At 43.9% G+C, this 26,296-nt stretch overlaps 1 protein-coding gene across 4 annotated transcripts in view; it reads right to left on the bottom strand.

Annotated features, from left to right (window-relative positions):
- Positions 1–26,296, bottom strand: part of wt1a (WT1 transcription factor a) — a 35,792-nt gene extending 9,496 nt beyond the window's left edge. Inside the window, exons 1-3 of one of the 4 annotated variants that reach the window (XM_061822087.1) lie at positions 25,358–26,296; positions 22,514–22,636; positions 19,199–19,298 (exon numbers count right to left, since the gene is read on the bottom strand). In XM_061822087.1, the coding sequence (XP_061678071.1) occupies positions 19,199–19,298; positions 22,514–22,636; positions 25,358–25,835 (701 nt within the window). In that variant the 5' untranslated portion in view covers positions 25,836–26,296. Of the gene's footprint in view, positions 1–6,852; positions 6,936–19,198; positions 19,302–22,513; positions 22,637–25,357 lie in introns of those variants that run through there. The other 3 variants (XM_061822088.1, XM_061822086.1, XM_061822089.1) reach the window with 3 other exon arrangements.

Below are 26,296 nucleotides of genomic sequence, written 5' to 3'. Positions count from 1 at the left end.
CGTTGTCCGCAGGAGAAACAACACCCCTCCCATTGTTAACGCAGACGCTCCTTGGGGGAGAGCTGGAAGCGGCCCAGCTGCATGGGTTCCTCTGTGGTGGCTGTTGGGAGTGGATATAAACCAGAGTTCTGGGCGTGGAGTGATGTCTTCTTCCACTGAACCTGGTCTTGTTTGCAATCCATAAGCCACGTGTGAATTTTAAGGTGAGGGAAATGAGGGAATATAGTTGCAATGGCAAGTTAACCAGAACCAACTGGTCTTTGACTGTGGGGGAGGGACCCTGAAATAATCTATCGAGTAATGCCCTGTCATTCCATTGACTTTGGGCAGCTCGAATGCAGAACTCAATTAGTCTGACACTCTGCTTTCACCTTGTTAGAGTATGATCAACAATCTTGCTGCTTCACATCCTGGGGTTGCGTACTGGAAAACGTGGTTCATCGTTCTCACAAAAGATGCCCACGACCAACATGTGTCTATGTTGCGTCTCCATTCAGCCATGGCCCAAGCTTCCATGCATCCCATCAGGTGGGAAATAACGAACCCTATGTTCGCTCTGTCAGTAGGGAAGGCAGCTGCTTGCAGCTATAAGTGAAGCTCGCACTGTGTGATGAACAGCTGGATGTTTCAGGAGTTCTGGAGAGGTGAGCAAGTGGCTGCGAGCAATTCCATTGTGGTGGCAGACTCACGGGGGTTTGAGCATCCCGTGGATGCCTCTGGGGTTGTACTGGAGGCACATTAGCTTGGAAATCAGATGAAAGATTATTTTCTGCAACATTGTTCTGTTGCTCTAGAATCTGGCTAAAAGCAGTGAATTGTTCCTCATGTAGAACCAGGTAGTGTCCTTCAATCTGGAGAGTTTAGTGCAGAGGATTAGCGTCGGATGGGTCCAGATCGTTCTGTCAAGAACATATCACAGGGTTGGACATTAAATGTACAACTCAGAAGACCAGGTACAGTTCGGGGAAGGTTTTTATTCAGTGCAAGTTGGATACAAGGGCAGGCAACCCAGACAGTGTTGGAATCACAAGGCGAAGGTCGTCAACGAGGCAGGGTTTGGCACACAAGAGATCATAGAAATGAATGAGGAACTACGTGAACGTGACATCAAAGTACAATGCTCTGGCAAACTAAAACAGACACACGTGAAGCTGAAATAAAAAGTCTAAATATCCTGAGGAACGTGCAGGTGAGGAGGTTTCTCACGGGGCAATTGTATGGACCACCCCACTGACAATGACAGATTCTTGATCCAACAAGTATGGTGGTAATCAGGTTTGGGTGTGGCTTGTGAAATGTGAAAATAAACTCACCATTCCCAAAGGAACGGTTTCAAAAAAAAAATCTCATTAGAAAACATTTTGTATTTCCTTGTGTTGTCTGTGAGTGATATTAAAATTGATTTGACGATTTGAAAACTTGCATGTGCCTTATATGCACAAAAAAAAAATCAGGACAAGGGCAAATACTTGTTCATAGCACTGTATTCTTTCATTGGAATGTGGAAACTGTCTTCTGTTGACCACCCAACTGTTCAACAGCTTATCATCAGAGCACGTCACATGGAAGAGCAGAACATCTTCCTAGTGAGACACATTTGTCACCTTCCCAAATCTACAAATAGAAGTTTCTTGCCTTAGATATGTACATTATTGTTTGTCAGCAATAAGACAGATCCCTCTGTACACCAAAAATGTCATCATCATAATGATTATTGGTCCACGGTGATTAAGCGTTTTGGTAAAAATGTGTTGATGCACAGATTAACACTGATTCAAGTGTTTCTGACTGTCAAAATCCAATCACAAAACAGTTTTTAAGTATAAAGTACAGTTCGCTAATCAATCAATGTAAGGTAATTAAAAAATTAGAAACATCTCTCTCAGTAAGATGTAAAGTGTTCTCTCATTAATCCCGAAAATCAGCTAATATTTGATGCAGTTTTAAAATGTCTATGTATATGTACTGTATTTTTGTGACCGTAATGCATACTTAAAAGTCTGAAATTTTCTCCAAAATGGACAAGGCATACCTTGTACCACATACCTTATATGTGCACCGAGGTCACAAATGTATTTCTACTATTTCAATTAATTACAACCAAACACACTGGTTAACTAGATGGCATACATGCAAACTAGTGTATATGTTAGCTTGTATGCTAACACATGAGGGTGCTCATGACGCAGTAATACACAAGTGTGATTTTTACATATGTAAGCAGAAGAAAATTACATTCCCCCACACACACTGACAGTGTAGGCAAGTCATTGCTCACCATGTTATTCACACTCACAGTGTCATCCATCCATCCATTTTCTGAGCCACTTATCCTCACGAGGGTCGCGGGAGTGCAGGAGCCAATCTCAGCTGTCATTGGGCAGGGGTCAGGGTACACCCTGAACTGGTTTCCAGCCAATCCGAGGGCAGATGGAGACAGACAACAGTCGGACTCACAATTACACTTAGGGACAATTTAGAGTATCTAATTAATGCATGTATTTTTTTTGGGGGGGGGGGGGGATGTGGGAGGAAAGGGGAGTGCGTGGAGAAGACTCACACAGGCACGGGGAGAACTCGCAAAGTCCACACAGGTGGGGTCGGGCTTTGAACCCCAGTCCTCAGAACTATATAGGTCAATGCTCTCAAGCTGCTCCACCATGCTGGCCCACAGTGTCATATCAAAATTAAAATGATCACACCACAGCAAAAAGAATAACATGACCAGGAAATAATAAAATAGATAAAACAATGACTGAAGAAATAATTAACACAAAACATGCACTTTAAATTATATTTATATCCTTAGTGGCACAAAGCATGTTGGGACGACCTCCCAGCATGCTCCCAGAACTTCTTTGGACTAGTCACACAACAACATTTACAGATTTTGAAGCTCGGTGTGCACATAATAAAAGGAAAACATCTATTTAGAAGTAAATTGAAGTCTTTTAAGTGCACTTGATGGTTGTGAAAATATGGTACATTATGGGTAAAAAAAAAATCTAAAACTTTGAGAACAAAATCCGCAAGCATGCAGGGCCGCAAATTGTGAATCTCGAATGGACAAGGGCATATCTGTAATGTATTTCAGTTTGACATCACAGAAAACTACAAACACCAAAAATACTCATACAGCAAAAATACTGTAAATGCCTCAACAGTGCATAAAGACAATTCTATAAACATGTCTTGCATTGGAAATTTTTGCACTTTGCCAGCGTAGCCAGCAAAATGTCTGCTGAGCAACCTGTGTAAAGCAACTACATCAAAAATCAAAACATGCTACAACAAATAGATTCATCACAGAGAAGGTTCATGTTTCTTGCACTCACACGTTCATTTAAAAAAAAAAAAAAAACATGCAGCTTGTGTGTGCCTGTCTGACCGAAAACTGTGCTCAACTCCCCAATCCTTCCTCTTCCTCCTTAGCCCCATCTAGTTCCTCTTTATCGCATTCTCGTCCATGGACTCCCACCTCTTCCTCACTCTCATCTTTTCCTCCTCAGCCTTACTCCCTCATGCAGCTCTAGATCCCCTTTTTGATAGAGCAGTACACACGAACAGCCTGACACAAGACGTACTTGAGTTAAACTTTCGCCACCAATCCAATATGACACATACACACCAATACACTCCAAACTACATCACTGGGGGGAAAGAAAATAGTTGTTGTACCTATTTATAGTACATCGGCATGCACGTTCACAACTTTGTAAGGAACACACACCCACACATACACACAGATTCAGCTCAAACTAGGATGGATGCCAGCTGACTCTAAAGCAACTGCAGGTCATGGTGACACACTCCAGTAGTGCAGTGTGGGTGGACCTTTGAACTGCATTTTGTTATACTTTTTACTCCTTTTGTTTCTACTTGCATATTTGGGCTTCAATTTGACCATGAAAGAACAGTTTGATGTAGCAGCTTTACAAAAACTGAACATCCGGTGTCTGGTCTCGCAGGATTTTTTTTCTTTTATCTGTCAGCACTTACCTAATGAAGAATTAGATTATAAAATTGGAAGCACAAACGGTCAGTCATATAGCCTGTTTGCAGCGAAAAAAAGGAGTTGAAAAGATGCAACCCAAAGACCAATGACAATGAATATTTGTTGTATATTATCTTGGAAATAATTTGAGATAAATCCTAATATGGCTCTGTACAGCAACAATGAATGTACAAAAATTAACAAAAGAATAAAATGTTATGAAGAATTCAGCTCTCAATAGTTTTAAAGTGAAGGAGGTTGACACAGTAATATTATAACAAGTATAAGTAACTGTAATCTCTTTGATGAATCAATTTGATCTTCACCTGCTGAATCGTTGAAGCTGACCAATAACCCTGATTAAAAAAAGACAAATGCAGAGTGGTGCCAAAACACATTACACGCTTCAAAAACGAGATTAAACAGACACTTGTGCCCAAAATGGGATGAAAATCATTGTGGTACCCAGTTGATGATTAACAATCACTTTTAAGACCTCCAGTCAAGAGCATTATGCTTTTGGCACATCAACAGGAAGCAACATGATGTAATGGTCACCAAGTAATTCAACACTTGTAGTGAGAATGATCCAACTACTTTTAAAAATAAAACTCAATTTCCAGATTCCCTAGATGGTGACAATGCTGGCCATCATAAAGCATTTGGATATTATTAGTGGGGTTTAAATGATGAGCAAATGTGAAATTTGGATAAGATACCGAATGGAACCTTGCTTGACTTTAAGGTTTCTAAGCATGCAAGCAGTTTATCAAAAAATCTGGGATATGATAACTGCACTTTCAGCCTCATAAACAAGAAAATATTCTAACCAAACATAAAATAAGAAGTAGTCTCAATAACATATCGAAGATATATTGTCTATCCATCCATCCATCCATCCATCCATCCATTTTCTGTACCGCTTCTCCTCACAAGGGTTGCGGGTGTCCCGGAGCCTCTCCCAGCTGATTCTGGCCAAGGCCTGTTTGCGATATAGGCATCCGCCCAAGGAGATAGTAGCCACCCCTCGTTGATGGTTTCCCAGGAGTGCAGAGTCAGCTGATGCACAGGGCACATAGACTTCGGACATTCATTTTTCCCGAGGCAAATCGCTGAAATGTCTATGTGCCAAGCTACGCAGAAGAGGAATCATCCAACATATTGCTCATTGTATGAGACACCTCTGCCCCCTAAATCGAATCAATTTACGATGGCAAAATGAAATGAATGCTGTGTACTACAAAGTTGTCTTTTCATCTGGAGTGTTGTCTTATTTTGACAAAAGAAAAACATTTGACCTTCATCAAGCTATCACAAAATATGTTTGTAGAAATTTGTAAATTTGAGAGGGTCAGAAAATGGATGAATGGATGGATGGTTTTATTTTCTACAAACAATAATTGATCAAATGTCTCATTTTTATCATGAGTATGCTGATTGTATTTTTTTGATCATTTGGAACATTGCATTTTAACAATCATATATTTATGTGAAGAGTTCACCAAGTGGTTATAAAATGTGAACAGTTATCAAAAATCTTCATCTGGTCATCAAACCCACTCACTAAGCTGTTTAAACATACATTGTCTGCTTGCAGTTCATTTATAAAAAGGTGTGCAAGTATGACCAATTTGCAATTATAACACCACATCTGCTTAATACAATGAATATATGAATAATATTTTTTGCATGAAAAAAGTATGCCGGCCTCGAATTAGAAAACAATATCAGAAATTGTGAAACATTTTTACACTTCACAAAAGATAAAGCAAATTACATTTGAGACAAAGGGAAGGTCCCATGTCACAGACATTCTTGGAAATCCCGCCACCTGTCTCGACAAGACCCGCCCTGCTTCAACATTGCAACATTTTATGGATTAAGAAATGTGATCAAGCACAATGTATTGTATATACAGTATGAAATGCCTACACAGACTCACTGTTCAGGCCGTCCATGCAGTATATACAATCTGTATTGAGATTGACATTTCGTTCTATCCCTTGTCTCAAATGTAATTTGTTTCATCTTTTGTAAAAGTGTTTCCTCTTTTCTTATTTTGTTTTCTGAAATGTTTAATAAATGTTTAACAATTTTTTATATTGTTTTGCACGTCCAGGCCTCTGTAAAAATGGCACTTGATGGTGGTTAGGGTCATTTAGTAGTGTCTACTGTACAAGGCCGACACCACTGTAACGATTTGATTGCTTCTGTCCGTCAGGTCTGAGTTGAACAAAAGTTGAAAATGAGTTTCCTTGATTGACTTTTTTTCCTTTCTCGACAGATGTTATCAAAAATGAATATTTCATCATCATTAGAAGATCTTAAAATAATAAAAATGAAGCAACACAAATAAAAATAAATATAAAATTTGGCTAAGAATATCCATCCAAACATTTTCTATACCGCGTGTCATGATCCTGCCGCCACGATGTACCGGACATGCTGCCCTAAGCCAGCTGCAATGGGCTGCTTCTCCCCTATAAGGGGAAGCGGTGTCATGATCCTGCCGCTCCAGGCCGGGCTGTGTGGGTGTCCGAGCGGTTGCGCTGATTGGGAGGCCCACACCTGCGCCTCATGCGGGCTGATTATCCTGCGCATTTATATGACCCCGATGACGACTGGTCAGGCCAGTTCGTTCTGTCACGACCCATCGGAACGGGAGTAGGACCCAAATGCAGGACTCGGACGATGCAAGGTAGTTCGGGGAAAAACGTTTATTATTTCGTGGGCAGGCAGTCAGATGCAACAGCGGTAGTTCGGACGTCGGGCGAAGAGAGCAGGTGAGCGGAAAGTCAGGAGTCGGTACACAGGAGAACGATCAAAGCAGGCAGAAGTATCAAAAGAGTCAGGCTTACGGGGTTGGTCGGAGAACAGGCGAAGGTCAGTACGCGCAGGTTGTTGATCAGGGATACGGGAGTACTCCAACGGGACATGAAGCTTAACGAACTGGCCCGACCAGTCGTCATCGGGGTCATATAAATATGCAGGATAATCAGCCCGCATGAGGCGCAGGTGTGCGCCTCCCAATCAGCGCAACCGTGCGGACACCCACATAGCCCGGGCTGGAGCGGCAGGATCATGACACCGCTTCCCCTTATAGGGGAGAAGCAGCCCATTGCAGCTGGCTTAGGGCAGCATGTGCGGTACATCGTGGCCTTCTCATCACCCAATGCCCAGGCAGTTATAGTCAAACAACCATTCACACTAACATTCACACTAACATCAGCACAGTTCAGTCTTCAATGTACCTCACAGACCCAATCAGCCAGCATGAGGCGCAGGTGTGCGCACCCCCCCCCAACCCCAGTCAAATGGGAGGCGTCCGGGTGGACAGGTCAGGAGGACGACCCGGACGCCAAGCTCTGCACTTGCCAGCTCCTGTCGCTGTCGAGACAGGGGTGTGGGATGGCCGCAGACCGGTCGCAAACTGGTCGCCGCCGGTCCTCTTGGACGGGAACGTGAGAAGGCGGCAGCAGCGGCATCACCACCTCCTCCTGGACAGCAACGTGAGAAGGCAACGGTGTCCTAACCACCTCCTCCTGGACGGGAACGGGAGAAGGCAAGGGCGCCATCGCCACCTCCTGGACGGCAACGTGTGGCGGCGGCGACATCACCACTTCCTCCTGGACGGGAACGTGAGAAGGCAGCGGCGCCATCGCCACCTCCTGGACAGCAACGTGAGAAGGCGGCGGCATCAGCGCTACCTCCTCCTGGACAGCAACATGAGGAGGTGGCGGCAGCGCAACCATCGCCACCTCCTCCTGGACAGCAACATGAGAAGGCGGCGGCACCATCACCACCTGCTGGACGGGAATGTATGGGCGTGCCCGTCGCCGTCGGAACAGGAACAGGGGGCGACCGCGGACCGGTTGCCGACGAAGCAGGAGCGTGGAGCGGCCGAGGGCCGGTCGCCACTGGTACTCCTGGGCACGGACAAGAAGCAGCTGCAGAGACGTCGCCACCTCCTGGACAGCAACGTGAGGCGGCAGCGGATCAGTCTCCACTGCCACTTGAGCTCTGCTCAGAACAGCCATAACTTTGACGTCGGAATGGCGAGGAGGCGGATCCGTTCCCACAGCTACGTGGGAATAGCGAGGAGGCGGATCCGTTCTCACTGTCACGTTTGATTGCAGTGCATTCGTTGATACAGCAACGTGGGCCTGGCGCGGTGGCGGTTCCGTTCCCACGACGACATGAACGAGAGTAGACAGAGAGTCAGTCAAAACTGACACGTGGGCGTGTCTCGGGAGCAGGTCAGTTCCAACTGCCGCGTGAGCATGAGTCAGAAACGAGTCCGTTGAAACCACGGCGTGGGCATAAGTCATTAACGAGTCCGTCGAAACTGCAACGTGGGCTTGGCTTGGCAGAGGATCCGTTGCCACTGCCGCGTGAGCAAAAGTCAGTGGCGAGTCCGTCGCTGTTGCAACGTCAGCATAGCTCGGCTGGTTCGCCAATCCTTGCCGGACCTGGGCCATGAGAGCCACCAATTCGGCGCCTTGCCACTCTATCTCCGCCCGCATTTCGCGGCAGAACACCTCGTGATTTGGCGGCTCCTTGTCCCTCTGGGCTGGAAGCTTCGCCACCAGCTGCGGGTCTGCCGGTTTCGCCATTGCCGGCGAGGAGTGGGAGGACAAGGACAGCGTCTTTGTTGCCGCGCAGTGGGAGGCACAAGGGAGCGCCCGGCCTGGGCGTCTCCTCTGGCCGCCACGCAGAGGTCCCGGGTAGATGGCCAAACGGGTTCCCACAAACGGGTTGTTGTACTCGGCCCTACCGGGCAAAGACGCTCTGGTGCTGGAAACGCGGGGAGGTGAAGCGAACTGACTGGGATGAAAGATCGGGCGAAGTCGGGCGAGTCGTATTCTGGTAGCCGGTCATACAAATCAAGGTCCTCCTCATAGTCCGAAAAGTCAGAGTCCAGAAGAATATGGGGTGCCAGACGGGTCATGGTCGGGACGTATTCATAGCTCGCCGGCGGAGCATATGACACGGAAGTGGAGGACGTCATGGAGCCTACCCGAATGGGACAGGCTTGGTCCTCCAGCAGTCGGTCTACCTTGCGTCGGTCCTGGCGACACCGGGTCTTTCCTGCTGGGTCCTGTTTTGGCCAGATCGTTCTGTCACGACCCATCAGAACGGAGGTATGACCCAAATGCAGGATTCGGGAGATGCAAGGTAGTTCGGAGAAAAACGTTTATTATTAAATGGTCGGGGATCAGGCAGGCGGTCAGGTGCAGCAGCGGTAGTTGGGACGTCGGGCGAAGAGGGCAGGTGAGTGGGCAGGCAGGAGTCGGTACACGGGAGATCGATCAAGGAAGGCAGAAGTGTCAAGGGAGTCAGGCTTACTGGGTCGATCAGAGAACAGGCGGAGGTCGGTACATACGGGTTGACGATCAGGGATACGGGAGTACTTGAACGGGGCATGAAGCTCAACGATCTGGCGGACAACCAGTCGTCATCGGGGTCCTATATATACAGGGGATAATCAGCCCGCATGAGGCGCAGGTGGGTGCCTCCCAATTAGCGTGGCCGCGCGGGCACCCGCACAGCCCGGGCTGGAGCGGCAAGATCATGACAGGGAGCGAGAAACGAAGAAGAAAGACAAAGCACTAACTCTAAACAAGACGAGAAAAGTAAATCATTACCAATCTAGAACTATGAAACATTAGATATGTGTTGTATGAGACAGTAGTACTATCCTGTGAGGGAGGGCAGGACAACATAGAACAGTACAAGGACAGGAAAAGTTGCATGGAGGACAAGGATCATGAACCCGGCTGTAAAGCTGAAGTGTGGTGGGAGTGGCTATGCAAATGCTAAAATCCTATAGGACCAAAGTGTAAGTGAAGGGATACCCAAGTAATTTGCATATTAATGAGTTATTTGTTGCAATAAGTGGGTGGCCCCACACCCAACAAAAAGTGCAAAGTAATTGACACCATTTCACATGCACAAAGACTGACAGAAGTGTTCTGTAATTCCTGTGCCTGCTCTGTGGAGGCTAAGGACCCCTCCAAACAATCAAGAGGCACGATCCGGCCTGGGAATCCACCCATGATCAGTCCAGTTGATGGGACACGTCCCACATCGAGGAACCCAAGGCGGTCCGCCGGCCCCACCGAGGTGACCCGACAACAAGAGCCAGTCGCTCCTCCCCACCACCCCAACCTGCAGGGTCCACGATGCAGTCACTCTCCACCCAGCTGGCCACCCAGAGTGGGTGTCTCATGTTTGTTAGAAAGCAGTGGTGATGGGGCCACCCGGCAAAGGAACAAGAAGTGGTTAAACCCAGTGAGCAGCCACGGGTCATGAGAGGGGAGCCACTTGTCAAGCAATTATCTAGCCTTGCCGGTTGGGTGGGGACTGGGAAACACCATATACATCCTGAAACCAGGTCCGACACCCACACCCCTGCTGTCCCCATACCAGTCCTGGATATGTATGTGTGGCTTGTGAGAAAAATATATATAGTGAGTGGTGTGAGTGTGTGCTCAGTGAGTGATTAAGAAGCATTGCTCCTGCAGGTTAGGCTCACCAGGCAGGACAACCTCCTCACCCATTCCCCCCAAATTTTCCTTCAGCAATTTGTTCTTAAGATCAGACTTCCTGGTTCCATCCCCCACAGCAAGTTGTCCAGGTTATGAAGGGGCATGCCGCCCGAGACCAGGACACTACCACCACCACGTTTAACTCCTGATATGATGTTGTTTTTCTGAAATGCTGTGTTAAAGTAATGCCAAATGTAACAAGACAGAGACCTTCCAAAAAATTCAACTTATGTCTCGTCAGTCCATGAGAATATCCTCCCAAATGTCTTGGTAAGTATTCCTATATTTGTTTGTTTGGAAGAAGTAAGATGAGTCTTTATGTTCTTTTTGGTCAGCAGCGGTTTTTACCTTGGAATTCTGCAATAGATGCTTTATTAATGAGCCAGGAACACTGACATTAACTGAGTCAAGGGAGGCCTGCATTTCTTTAAATGTTGTCCTGAGTTCTATTGTGACCTTCTGGATGTGTCATTGCTGTGCTCTTTGAAAGGTTTTTGTCATCTGGCCACACCTAGGAAAGTTTGGCACTATTCCATGTTTTCTCCGTTTGTGAATAATAGCTCTCAATGAGGTTTGCTGGAATCCTATGGTTTTAGCAATGGCTTTGTAACCTTTTTCAGACTGACTGATTTCAGTTACAATATTTCTTGTCTGTTCTTGAACTGCTTTGGGTTGTGGCATTTTGTTACTGCTTTTTCAAGATATTTTGGCCAACTTCATTTTGTCAAACTAAGCGATTTCTTGTTTGCACAGATCTGGAGGTAATCAGGCTTGGGTCAGTGCTAATGAACTCAGCTTTCCAAAAGAAGTGATAAGCCACAGTTAATTCATGATTGTCTGAAATGTACATTTGTTTGATGATTTTAAACATTATAGAGGAGAACGATGCAAAAATAGGAGAATTTGACAAGGGGACTAATGCTCTTTAACAGCACTGTAACAGATTGGCTGCTGCTTTGTAAAGAGAGCGAAGGATGAGTTCCTGCCTCTTCACCGTGGGTGCCAGTGTATTAACAGGGTTCCAAGCCACACGCCCCAACTGAGAGGTCATTTAATATAAATTTTCACCACTGTGGAGGACAGACAAGATGTAGGAAAAAAAAAAAACTTGTGAGCTGGGCAAAAGACTGTCAATTGTCAGGACTGGAGGAGAGTCGTAGGGTAAGTCTTCCTTTGTGATGTTATGTAGCTTCATGTTGTTGCCAAGTAAATAACACTGTACTGTGTACATAAACATCCACCTTGAATCATAACCTGAGGTCGAAAAAGAAAATATACTCATCGAGACAGCTGAATTCACAATTAACATGAATTCACAAGTAACATGAATGGAACACAGTTAACAGACATCATTGTGACCTTGGATGCTGATGGATTTACAACGGGGGTCTCAAACTCAGTTTAACTTGGGGCCACTGGAGGCACAGAGGCTGAGTCTGGGCTGCAGCTCTGGGGTAGTTGAATCCACGCGCAATACATATTGGAATTTTTTTTTTAAATCCCATCTTCTCTAAAGTCTTTTGTTATTTTTTTTTTTAAACACAAAATAAGATGAAGAAGGAAGATAGTGTGGACAAAACTAGTAAAAAAAAAAAAAAAATTTCATGGAAAGGCTGCAGTAACTTTCACTCATTGAAATTTTTTTCTCTGCTTGCATCAAGCCCGGTCAATTACACACCCCTGAAAGCCATCATGATTGTCGTCAGCTCCGCACACAACACTGTAAAAGTGCCATTCATATAGAACCCGAGGGCCACAGTAACATTAAACTTTCATGTTAAGGTGGGGGCCACAAAATATCATCTTGCGGGCCACCAGTTTGAGGCCCCTAATTTCTCCTCTGTACAGCTGAAAAATGAACTGCAAACAATGTAGATAGATGTGCAGAAGCAATTAATACACCTTACAATTAAATGAAAATCAAGCAAATATTGTTAGCTGCACTAGTGTTTCCCTTTTATTGAGCTGAACCAGACGGCATGGTGGCACAGCTATAGAGCATTGGCCTCACAGTTCTTAGGGTCAGGGTTCAAATCCCAGCCCTGCCTGTGTGAAGTTTGCATGTTCTCTCCATGCCTGCGTGGGTCTTCTCCAGGCACTCCGATTTCCTCCCACATTCCAAAAACATGCATTAATTGGAGACTATAAATTGCCCTCAGACGTGATTGGGAGTGTGACTGTTGTCTGTGGCGATAAGTGGTTCAGAAAATGGATGCATGACTAGATGGATGAACTGAGCCACAGGTTGATCTATCCTTTGGCCATCAAGGGGAAAAGCATTGAACTCAACTCAACTCAATTCAACTGTGTCTTTCTAGAGCACTTAAAAAAATGCAGCTGTTATAAATTGTTGTAGATTTTCCATCTATCCATGTTCTGCGCCACTTATCTTTACCTGGGTCACAGGTATTTTGGAGCCTATCTCAGCTAACTGTGGGCAGGAGGCATAGTACTCCATGAAGTGAATGCAGAGAATCACAGGGCAGATATAAATAACCCTTTGCATTTATATCTACAGACAATATACCTACAGACAATTTAGACTCCTAACTTAAACTACCAGATGTCTGGCTGGGGCATCTCATCCGATTACCTTCTTGACGCCTCCTTGGTGAGGTGTTTCAGGCACGTCCCACCGGAAGGAGATCCCGGGGACAACCCAGGACACGCTTGAGAGACTACGTGTCGAGGCTGGCCTGGGAATGGATGAAGTGGCTGGGGAAAGGGAAATCTCTGCACAGGCTTAACACAATGTGGGATGTTAACACCCTTATCTCTTATCTATTCTAAATGAAGAAGATTTTACATCATGGACGACTTTTTTAAGGAATAGCTCCTGTAAACAGTAATGTGTTTTTCTTTGTTCTTGTTGCTATGTTGTTCTTTGTTCTTTGTTCTTTGTTTGGGATGGAACAGTTGGTGTCCGGTGTTCTATGTGACAGAAGAGTGTCCGCTATGATGAAGGGAAAAGTTTATAAAACAGTGGTGAGGCCGGACATGATGTACGGATTAGAGACGGTGGCTCTGAAGAAACAACAGGAATCAGAACTGGAGGTGTCATGAGCCAGGCTGGACCACGGCCACTGCCCTGGGCAGTGACACCTGTCACCACTCACAGCTGTTTCACACTGGGACTGTAATTAGATGTATTTAAATTGGAGTTTTGGTCACTGGCATTTGCCAGTTCGTTGTTCGTTGTGCCCTGAGTTGGTGAGTTGCATTCACTGACAAGTAGAAATCTCCACCACTGAAATAGTGTAGTGTTGAGCTATCCTTGTCACATTGTTTCTGTGCCACCTCAGTTTAGTCCTGTCTCAGTTTACGTTCCATAGTCAAGTCCTAGTTCCTAGTTCGTCTCCTCATCATCAGACCTCGCTGCATGTCTTTTGGATCCTGCTTAGCCTAGCGTTTCTTTACCTCTGCCTTCTCGGACTGCTTACCCCGCACTCGAGGTTCGTGACATGGAGGTAGCAGAAATGAAGATGCTGAGGTTCTCGCTTGGTTGGAACAGGCTGGATAGGATTAGAGGGATAGTCAAAGTTGGATGTTTTGGAGACAAGGTTAGAGAGAGCAGACTTTGATGGTTTGGACATGTTCAGAGGCAAGAGAGTGAGTATATTGGTGGAAGGGTGCTGAGGATGGAGCTGCCAGGCAAAAGGGCGAGAGGAAGACCAAAGAAAAGGTTGATGGATGTTGTGAGGGAGGCCATGAGGACAGTGGGTGTTAAAGAGGAGGATGCACGAGATAGGCTTAGATGGATAAAGATGACACGCTGTGGTGACCGCTATCAGGACAAGCCAAAAGAAAAAGAAGTTCTTTGTTTTGAATGTCCAACTGCCAGAGAAAAATTCCTTGTGTGGTTTTATACACTTGGCCAATAAAGCTGATTCTGATTCTTATTCTGTTAAAGCTACTGCCCCTGTGACCTCACCTTGGATAAGTGGTAGAAGATGAATGAATGAATTAACCTAACATGCATGTTTTTGGGATGTGGGCGGAAGGCAGAGTGCCCAGAGAAAACCTACCCAGGCACAGAGAGAACATACAATTTCCAAACAGGTGAGGCCAGTTTTGAACCAAACTCCTCGGAACTGTGAAGCTGATGTGCCAATCACTTGTTCACCGTGCCATCATTGTAGATTATCCATCCATCCATTTTCTGAGCCGCTTATCCTCATGAGGGTTGCAGGAGTGGTGGAACCAATCCCAGCTGTCATCGAGCAGGAGAGACGGTACAGCCTGAACTGGTTGCCAGCCAATTGCAGAGCACATGGAGACAGACAACAGTCGCACTCACAATCACCCCTAGGGATAATTTAGAGTCTCCAATTGATGCATGTTTTTGGGATGTGGGAGCAAACTGGAGTGCCCGGAGAAAACCCACGCATACACAGTGAGAACATGCAAACTCCACATAGGTAGGGCCGGGATTTGACATTTATTAATAGAAGAATACAAACAAACAATTATCGATAAATTAACCATAGATAAACATCAACCCCACTTTGGACCCCTTCTAGTTTATGTATAATTCCAAACGGTCAAAGGATGTTGCCGTCTCCACTGCTCTCCGCTCTGCTCTCAGACACCTAGACTCTCAGGACTCATACAGTGTATCAGGCTGCTGTTCATAGACTTAAGCTCTGCATTCAAGACCATCATCCCACAACAAATAATTCACACACTGGACCCGGTGGGGTTTAACACTTCAATGTGGACCTGGCTGCTGAACTTTCTAACAGAGAGACCACAGGCAGTATGGGTCGGCAGCACCACATCCAGCCCCATCACCCTCAACACGAGAGCTCCTCAAGCTTGTGCATTGAGTCCCCTACTCTTCCACCTGCTGACCTGTGACTCCACAACAGCACACGGCTCCAACCTCTTCAAGTTTGCAGACTGTGGTGGGTCTCATTTGGAACAGGGATTAGACAAACTACAAGAGTGGGATGAGGCACATGGCCGGATGGTGCATGGACAACAGTCTCTCCCTTAAAGTGGAAAAAAACAAGAGGATTGTTGTTCACTTAAGGACAGCGTAGTCCTAGCATGCAGCCCTGGACATCAATGATGCTCTAGTGGAGAGTGTGTGCAGCACGAAGTTACTGGGAATGTACAAGGACTTCTCCTGGAGCGGCAACATCTTATCACTGGCCAAGGAATCTCTCGCACATCTCTACTTCCTGCACAAAATGAGAAGAGTCCTGAACCCCATCATGTGCTCATTCTACAAATGGACGATAGAGAGCATTTTAACCAACTTTATCACTGTGTGGTACAGAGCTTCCACCGCATCCTGCCGCAAAAGTCCCCATCTTTGTGAACGCAGCTGAGATCAGTGGAACCTCTCTTCCCTCCCTGCACAACATTTACAGCACCCGTCTCTCATGCATCCTCTTCAGACGGCTGCCATCAGGGAGGAGACAGCAGAGTCTGTTGGCCAGGACGAGCCGACTCAAAGACAGTTTTATTTATCAGGCTGTCGGGAATCCAACTTTCTGCCCACTCTTCCCTCTCTACCTCTTCTGTTCTCTGTCCACTTGATGCCCCACACACATGCACAGGCACATACAGTATGCTCTCTCATACAACCTAATAATAAGAAATTTCAACCCCATCTATTCGTTACACATGTTGAAGAATTGACAAATTGATAAATGCAGTTTGATCAAATATCAATCCATCCATTTTCTTAGCTGCTCATCCCCACAAGGGTCACGGGAGTGTTGGAGCCTATCCCGGCTGTCAATTGAGAGGAGGTGGGGCACACTCTGAACTGGTTGCCAGCCGATCGCAGGGCACATAGAGACAGACAACAGTTAGACTCACAATCACACCTCTGGGCAAATAAGATTTTCCAAATAATGTTGCATGTTTTTGGGATGTGGAGGAAACTGACGTTCCCGGAGAAAACCCGCACAGGGAGAACATGCAAACTTCACACAGGGAGGGCCGGGATTGAACGCGGGTCCTCAGAACTGTGAGGCATATGCTTTCCAGCTGCTTCACCGTGCCGCCTAAAATATCAATTTCAAAATAAACCATAATTCTAAAAAAATGACTCTTGCAGTGCCTCCACTGTTCAACTAAACTGTCACAGTCCTTAAGTTGGCCACCTGTTGTTGTACCAGTGCCCTATTGGTGGTTTTAAGGTTTAAGAAGATGTGTTTCATCTCCCCAGAGAAGGAGCTTAAGAAGTGCTCCCTTTACATTGGCACTGTATTTTTTTGTTGTTCCTATCACTGTATGTCACATTACATCAGTGCTTCTTAAATGTTTTCCATTACAATGCCCTCAGGAAGAAGAAAACAATTTGCGAACCTCCATCCCCACCCTCAGCCCCTGCGAGTACAAACTGTATGTAACATTGTATATAAAAAAATCTAAAAAATAATTATTCTCTAATTCTTCTAAATATTGAAGAAACTAGAAAAGAATAAATAGTTACATAGTTTTTTCAGTCCTTCACAGAAAATAAAGTGCATTTTCCATAAAATGGAAAAAAATACAAATAAAAAAGAATGAATAAATAGTTTAAACAGTAAACATTTTTGCAGACTTATATATAATATAGAAAAGTCTAACTTACAAAAAAATCAAACGACTTGTGATAATTTTTTCTGTTCCTTCTTTTTTTTCCCCTAAAAAATGTCATAATTAATGGCTAAAATAAGCACACCTTGTGGTCCACAACTTTTCAAAGGGGTTTCAAAGTTTGATTCTGCAAATCTCAACTCCTGCTCAATGTTTACTTGGGACCTGTAGTTGGTCTTCAGGGCCTCACACACCCCCCTGGCTTCACAACACGACCTCTCATGGGGTCGCACTCCACTATTTGAGAAGCCATGCTCTACATAAATGAACATATTATTTCAAGTAAATATATCATAATTCTTGGTCCATTTAATTTCAGAATCTCCTCTCCCCATGCTGGTCATTAGAAATAACTCACTTTTCAGATCTCAATGACAAGTTTCCTATTAGAGATTCTTTTTTTTTTTCTTTCGCATGTTGTACCTTGAATGGAAACGGTAAACAAAATGTCATGCGGATAAAGAAGTGTACCAATTCACAAGTTCCTGTTTTAGAATAGACACTATTAAGAACACACGGAACTTACAGTCTCGCATTAAATTATACTCATGTAACAACAGCATGTTTTTCTTTCATGTGGACCAAGTTGGCCAAGTTTGACAACATCCAGATTAAATACAGTCCCACTTGTACCAGGCTGCAAGATGAGACAACCACTTTGAGTCATGTGTGCATGTCTGTGAAAGACAAATGGGGGTGAACGTGAACTTGGAGGTCTGCTGGTCGTCTTTGTCATAAACATGAACCATATCTTCTCAGCAAATGCACACATGCGCATGCGCACGCACACACTAACTGTGGCATTCACAGAGTCGCTGTCATGGATCTGTGAAAGATGTTTTGTTTGGAAACAACACCATGCAAAAGCAGGACAGAGTGGTTAAGTTCTAATGCTGCATTTATTAAGCAGTTACGTCCTGATAAAATGTCTACATAGCACACCACCATATATTTAGAGGTAGCTCAACGTTCTGTAGGTCATATTTGGAATTGAGTTGTGGGTATAGCATATTTTGGTTCAGGTTTAATAAAATAAAAGAGAGAGGCCCAAATAAATTATTGCAAATGTAACATAATTTATAAATTTAGTTAACAAATTAAAATGTCTGAAAACTGTAACATCCCAGGGATATAGGAGGCGGAAGAAGTGTAACAATGCATAATACAATATGACTGAAAAAAATAATGATTTAATTTCTTTTTTTTTTTTTTACTTCATAGGTCTTTCAATGTGTGCACCATAAAAAGAAATCACTGTACAGCAAATATCAAGAGGAATACACATAAAGCAGATCAAAAAGCTTTGCAACCTAGCACATATAAGCAGGAATGTAAAATTCCCGTTTCAGATATTCAACATTTCTCATCCTAAATGGACTTCATGATGTACCACAACCCCACTCAGAAACGGCATTGCAAAAATGTTACAATTTGACATTTTTTTTCCATTTAAATCACGAAACTTGAATTGAGAGAAAATCACTTGAAATCACAAATTACAAATTGAATTTTATCGTGCAAAAAAATAATACTAGAACACTGTAAATCGATTAGAGTGGCAACAACCTTTATGTGGATGATTATGTAGGTTAATATGGAGTCTTTTCCACAACCATAGTCCAGTGGATTGATTGTAACCCACTGGATGAAAAAAATATTAATAATGGATATATATTTTTTGTGTCTACTTCCTGCCACTGGTGCCCCAATCTACAACTTAATCCACACTTCAGAAACACTTCTCGAAATGATCCATTATATGTCTGGGCATGCTTGTATATCCAACCGTCAGAAGAGGAAATTCAAGAACACTGAGAGGAAAGCTGCAAAGCCACAAAGACCTGTCCTGAAGGTGAACATCCTGTTCAAACTGCAACCTGCCACCGTTCACTGAATTATCGCCTCCTCGTGTGAAACAATAGTTGCAAAACATTCCCACCTTTAATTGCTGCTGTCTCATCAAAATAGATTTTGCACGTAGGTTCAGCCTCGTGATGGTGTATGTAATCCGCGTAGACATTCTGAATGCTGTCGAAGTGTGTGAATGGATGGACAATATTACCTGTTGTAAGGGTTCCTCAGTAGCAGAGCCTGGCTGCCCGTACAGCTGTCTGAAGGGGTGTGACATCCATACATAGAGGGGGGCACAGGATACTGCTGCTCTGCTATACAATGGACACATACATATAGAAAAACACATAAATAAATAATTAAATACATAAAAACCTTATAGGTAAATTGCTGGGCCATTCCACTGAATTGGTACTGATTGCGTCCTGATTAAATGAAATGTAGAAATGCATAATAAAATGAACTGCAAACAGTGGTCAAGCCAAATGTCCTGCACATTGTTTTGACTGCGTATTGAGTTGATATGATTTAAAGGAATAATTTGAACTACAGGTGACTGGTTGGAGCATCTGCCTCACAGTTCTGAGGATCCGGGTTGAAATCTCAGTCCCCCTGTGTGGAGTTTTCATGTTTTTCCACATGTCTGCATGGGTTTTCTCCCAAAAACATGCATTCATTCAAGATTCTAAATTGCTCTTCGGTGTCATCGTGAGTGCGACTGTTGTCTCTCTCCATGTGCCCTGCGATTGGCTGGCAACCAGCTCAGACTGTACCCCGTCTCCTGCCCGAAGTTAGCTGGCATAGGCTCCAGCACGACCCTTGTCAGAAAATGGATTGATGGGTGGTTGTATTCTATTATTCACATTATATTTGTGTTACTCCTTAGACGGTACAGTGGTACAACTCATTAGAGCGTTAGCCTCTAACGAGTCCCACCGTCTCAAAAGGACTGGTACCTGAGCCCAAGCCATGTGTGGAGGTGAGCCGCCCGACTACATCTAATCGGAGCGTCTTGACTTCACACACAAGCTCTAGCTTCTTCCATGACAGAGAGGTAGCATTCCACATCCTTAGAGCCAGTTTCTGTAGCCGGAGATCAGATCGACAAGGTTCACCGCCTTTGGCCACTGGCCAGCTCACAGTCCACCTGACCTCTAGTCTAGTCCTAGACTCCCCTCTTGAGAGAGGTCGGACTCTTTTCCACTTTGGAGTTGCCCATGAGAGGATCCAAGCAGTTGGGGGTATGCTATTTGCCCCCTGGCTCGGCACTTGAATGTTGGGGTTCACTCCGATGGATGAGAGGGTAGCCTCCCTCCGCCTTCACGTCTGGGGACAGATCCTGACTGTGACTTTTGCCTATGCACCAAGTAGTTCTTCAGAGTGCCCACACTTTTTGGAGTTGTTGGGAGTATAGGGTACTGAAGCACCTGATACCAGGTGTTCAGTCTTGGTACGACCACTGTCAGCATTTGGTCTGCATTGCCAGCAGTAAATCGCTAACCTAATCATTTCCGGTGAGGGTTGGAGTTCGCCAAGGCTTCCCTTTGTCACCATGATGAAAATTTGTGTTACATTTAGAAAAACTATCTTAAAATCTCATACTTTTTTCACATTACTTCTTTCTGCAAAAGCTGACGCTTGTGAATGGCCATGTGTCTTTCTTCTGTAGTCTCAAGCATGACATTTTCCCAAATATGACTGAGAGGCATTACCCTGTGAGTTTAGTTGTATTTTTTTTTTTATTTACACTCAGTTAAACTTTGGACACATTAAAGAAGATTAAGTTTAGGAGATTTTTATCATTTTTTTTAACATTCCATTGTCAGAGTTTTTTGCAATACTCTTTAAATTGTGCACATTTGTGATTAAATGAACATGCCGTCATGTTTTCCTACATACTGTAGATACACACATAAACAGACACACACATATGCATTATATAAATATCCATCCAGCCATTTCATGAACTGCTTATCCTCACAAGGAGTCGCAGCTGTGCTGGAGCCAATCCCAGCTGTCATCGAACAGGAGTTGAGGTACACCCTGAACTGAATGGCAGCCAATCCCAGGCCACATGAAGACAGACAACAGTTGCACTCACAATCACACCGAGGGGCAATTTAGAGTGTCCAATTAATGTTGCATGTTTTTGGGATGTGGGAGGAAACCGGAGTTTCCGAAGAAACCCCACGCACACGGGGAGAACATGCAAACTCCACACAGGCGGGCTGGGATTTAAACCCCGGTCCTCAGAACTGTGAGGTCAACTGTCTAACTAGCTGCTCGGTGATTGGATGGCAACAAGTTCAAATACACTGCAAAAGATTGTGTCATTTGAAGTATAAGTGGACAACAAAAACGTCTTCACTCAACAAAGTTGCCAAGGGTTGATTTGAAGAGTTCAGACGCAAAAGCAGATATATCCATTTTCATTGTTTCCGTAGATTCTTTGATTTATATCAAAGAATCTACGGAAACAATGAAAATAGATATATCTGCTTTTGAGTCTGAACTCTTCATTTGGTTTATGACGGAGTTCTCTTCCTCCACGCAGCCATATTTGGAAGTTATGATTTCAGCAAACACTGTATTTGTCAAAATAAGCAAAAAAAAAAATAAAATAAACTGAGTGTGGATTCTTGTGCTGCGTGTCACAGTATTCTTACACTGCTGCACATTCTAGATCAATGCGAGCTGCTCCCAACCTCGAAACATCGCATGTCCGGACCATCGTAAAAAAACATGACCTCAATGGAGTTTGTTCTTTGACAATCCTTAACCGATGGCGTTGTATCCGACTCATTATAGAAAAGGCTGTTTATTTGTTTTTACATTTTTCCAGCAGTCATTTACTTAGTTTTGCACTTTTATGCTCCATCAAGACTTCTTGATTTTCCAACGTGACTGGTCAGATTTTATGATTTTAACCCTTTGACCAGGCAATTGATTATTTTCATATTCTATTGGTGAATTTATTTCAAAATCCAGATAAATGGTAGGTGGCGTTAGCAATCATATTCAATCTTTAAGTTTCCAGATTTAATAGAAGAGCAACGTTGGGTTTCAAATTCCTCTTTAAAGTATTCATCCATTCTTTCCATTTTTATCCACAAATCTTTTCCTTTCTCTCCTGCGTCTATTCCCCATCTAGAATGAATGGTCCCTTGACACTTCTCTGCATTCCAATTGCTCTCCCAGCTCCAAAAGTGTTACTTCTTTCTTCTGCTCCCAAATGTATTGGAGCAATGACATAACATGCGCAAAGCACACTTTTAATTCATCACATCATAGATGAGAGAGTGGTTGAGGGAGTTTGCGAGTCAGGATGTGGCTGATTTATTCTTCTGAGAGGCCAGGTCACTGCGGAGACGTCAGATGGCGTCCCTGCGTTGAAGTCAGCAACCTTACAGATGTGTTTGTGCCCCCCCCCCACTCACTATAAATACACATTCATCTGAATCCGCTTTACTCCCTTGAGGCCGTAACATATACATTTTTGATTGACGTTGCATCATATCAAACATACCGATTGCGTTCTGATGACATAAAGTGTCTTCATGTTTGAAGGAGTGGTTGGAGAACTGCGAGCTGGGGTGAGCTGGGGCATGACCGTAATTGCTGGTGCCATCGAACGCGACTGTGCCATAACCTGCAGGAAAGACAATGTAATAGTTAGTCCATCCGAGTCCATGACCAATGAGCTCATTTCCACGTACACTATATTTATTGACTTGTTGTCAATACATACTCTAAATAAATAAATAAATCCATTAAAACACAATTGATGAGACTCCTCACCAATAATGTTCAGTTAGTGCTATTTACGTTGGGTTTTTAGGCCGAGTGACACCATTTGAAACGTTGCAGTACTTTTGATGTTTTAATTTGGAGAACCCTTGGAAATGTTCTACCTGCGTTGGTGGGTATTTTTAAATGAAACCTAACAGCCAATTGGAGAAGCGGTTCCCTGACTACCTGATGGAATTAAAGTGTTGAGGATCTTGGAGTGCAAATGTGCATTGTTGCCTCTTTCGTTACATTATTTTATTCTAGGTAGAAGGCATTTAAGACCACACAAAAATCCTCCACAAAAAGCCCTTTCTTCTGACACCCAGATAAAAATTCTCCAAGTTCTATTTATGTCGAAGTGGCCAACCAGATTTTGCATTTTGACACGTTGTCATTTGAGGCAAATCTTGTCACATTGCCCTTTAAACTCATTTAAACTGAAACTACTTTCACTTCAAATTATTCTCATTATAAATCTGATTATTATTATTATTATTGTAATAAAATAATTCAACTGTCACAAAATAAACACACATTTGTTGGCACTAGTAGATATAATTCATGACATGACTAAGTAAATGGCCGAAGACTTTCCCATAAATCCCCCTCACACACACACACACACACATACTACATCTTTTCATTTTCCACTGCGCCCGTGTATGTGTGTGCCTTTTTCATAATGAACTTCAATGCCTCCTTCAATTTAAAAATCGTCTTCTATGCCTTATTTTGTGGCAAAACTGATAAAATGTTTCGCCCCAAAACTGACACAAAAATGATCCAGACAGAATCAGGCACCCCCACGGGTGTCTCGTCACAAGGGTGCTTGGCCGGTCCCTGAGTGACCCTGCGGCGCTATCACCTCTACTGTGTGACCCGAGTCTTGCCGTGAGTTTGTTTGTGTGCACTCGTCCAGCGACAGCAGGGGCCAGATAGAAGAGGTCAGAGGTCATCACCGCGCTTTGATTTTAATGTTATTCCTAAATGATCTGCTTGATAAGCATGTTGTTACAAATTAATCTACTGGGCACTGATAAACAGATCAATCATCCTACATGAAGGAGGCTGTGGAATAGAACCTAATTGTTGATGTTTACATTGTAATTGTGAGATATGAAATCATAATCTGGTCATTAAATCCAGTCAATTTAATATACTATAAGTTCAAAAGCAATAAAGGCAAGAATTTGAACAAATTAATCAAGTAAAAATGTTTTCATAATCTACCAGAAAGTGACACATTAAATTGAGATATTTCTTTAAAGCTAACTCATTTCACTCGCGCAAAAGAAACAGATCAAGATAACATGAACACTATTTTTATTTTTTTTGGGCATCTAAATTGTTCACACTTAAATTAAAACCTATTTTTGGGGTTGCCTTTAAATATGAAATAAATGGTAGAAATCTGAAGTTGTGAGTTACTGCATTTTATTTTAGTCACATTTTATTCATATTTTATTCAAAAATGTGTTTGTCGGAATCATTCACATTTCGAATTTGACTCAATTGAGACTGGTTGAACCTGACAATCTTTTGAACTTAAGCATTAAGAATTTGAATTTTAGAGTTGCTACTCAACAAAACATCATCGTCCTGATCAGAATGAATCAGAAGCGACATTATATTTCATGAGCAATATGTTTGACAAAAAGTGGTCATATGTTTAAATTCTTAAAGATTTGACATGAACTAAAGAAACTAAAGAAAATATCCAAACCTGCAGAGTTTGGCCTCAAAATAAAGTCTTCAGGTACAACCGTTTCAATGACTTTTCATCTGTCGTGCGGAACTTCAATAGCTCATCCGCCATATTGACAAGACCCATTACAAAAATAAAATGCATCACAAATTCTGCCATTGCAAATAAAGCTAATAATGCTCAGTGTTTATTCAGACGGCCGGAAGGTTTTTTGTTTCACAAAATGTTGATTACTGCAATTGTAATTTCCATTGAAAATTCTGCTCGCATACTTCTAGTAAAAAAGTAACAAAATCAATTTCATATTGATAGTTCTACAGCATTCCAATTGAAGACAATAACAAAACTCATATCGTTCGATTAATAAGTGGAAAATCAATTAAACTTCTGCATTACATTTTTGGACACAAGTTTTATTGCGGATGTATGAGGTAAGCGTGGACCTAATAATGTGTTCGGTCAGAACAGGCCAGCTCTTTTGACTCCGATTCTGTCACGCCAGTTGTTGTGCAAAATAATCCACAGTCCACACATTCAAGTAATCCGTCACTGCTTTTATTTTAACTTGTGCTGCTTTATTTGGAATAGTATGAGGCTTATTAATAGATGAAGTCAAACAGGGACAAAAAAGTTGAAGGTTCGAGGTGTCTTCCAAAATGTGCTGCCTTTACTGTTTGTCTGCGTTTATCGCACGGTCTATAAAGTCAGTGACACAATTGGAGATTGAGGTGAACGAGGGATTGGAGGCCTTAAAGGCAACATCTAGACAGGTGAAAGGTCACAGAGCTGTGATGTTAGAACAATGAGCTGCTCGTGTTGACAATTTCCATCCACACATTTGACACACACATACATGCTGTATAGTACCGCGTGTACCTGTCTGGTTGCGGGCGGCAGGCTGTGTATCCATGCAGTTGGTCAGGTATGGTGGGTTGCTGAACATCCTGCTGGGGGGTTGGTGATGATGCGGGCCAGCCACTGACGGAGGTTGGCCAGAGGGGGGCGGCGCGGGAGGGGGCGCACCAAATGCGGCGCCATACCGACAGGCCCCCGTGCCCGTGAACTGGCCCGAGAAGTGGACGGTGAAGGCGCTCAGGCCGCAGTGAGGATCCGAGTCGAGGTGGTGGGGGTCGCTTGAGCTCCCCCAACTGGGCTCCTGCTTGATGAAGGAGTGCGGCCCGAGGGACGTGTGAGGTGCTCCCAGAGATGAGTAAGGGGAGGTAGCGTTGTGGAAGTCCAACACGGGAGCCCACTGAGGGGCCGTGCTGACCGGTAGGGCCGGGCAGCTAGGACTAGGGCCCGCTGGGACCGGAGGTAACAGGGAGTTCAGGTCACGGACTTCTGAACCCATCATGGTCTCAGACCAAAAGCCAGAAAAAGATGGAAGTTGCCTTTAAATGCTCTCAACCTCCTCAATATTGACAATGTTGACCCCAAAGATCCACCTTGTTGCTCTTCGGTCTTTCCAAAGTCTGGCTCAGTTGATCCCCATCAGCATTTTGAAAATAGCGCAAACTATAGGGAAAATCGGCAAGTTCATGGTAAAGCGGCGCTCAAGGACAACTGGCTGTTTTCTTGGATTTGGAGTGGAGGAGTAAGTTTGGTCCATTCAAGGAGAAAAGAGGTTGTCTTGTGTGTCTTCAGCCTTCTCTGTGAATGGAGCAAGAGGAGTGGACCGGTGAGGAGGAGTAGCCCTCTTCACCCTCCATGCTCCCATCTGGGTTGGTGTGGAGGCGGAGTCACGAAGGGACACCACATTTACACAATAATGACTCTTTTATTTTGTACATGCAATCGGGTAAAATGCTATATAGT

This window comes from Syngnathoides biaculeatus, chromosome 6 (assembly GCF_019802595.1).
Source record: "Syngnathoides biaculeatus isolate LvHL_M chromosome 6, ASM1980259v1, whole genome shotgun sequence".
Taxonomy (NCBI): Eukaryota; Metazoa; Chordata; class Actinopteri; order Syngnathiformes; family Syngnathidae; genus Syngnathoides; species Syngnathoides biaculeatus.
Note: the sequence above shows the minus strand (reverse complement) of the source record. Positions and strands in the feature narration are given on the sequence as shown.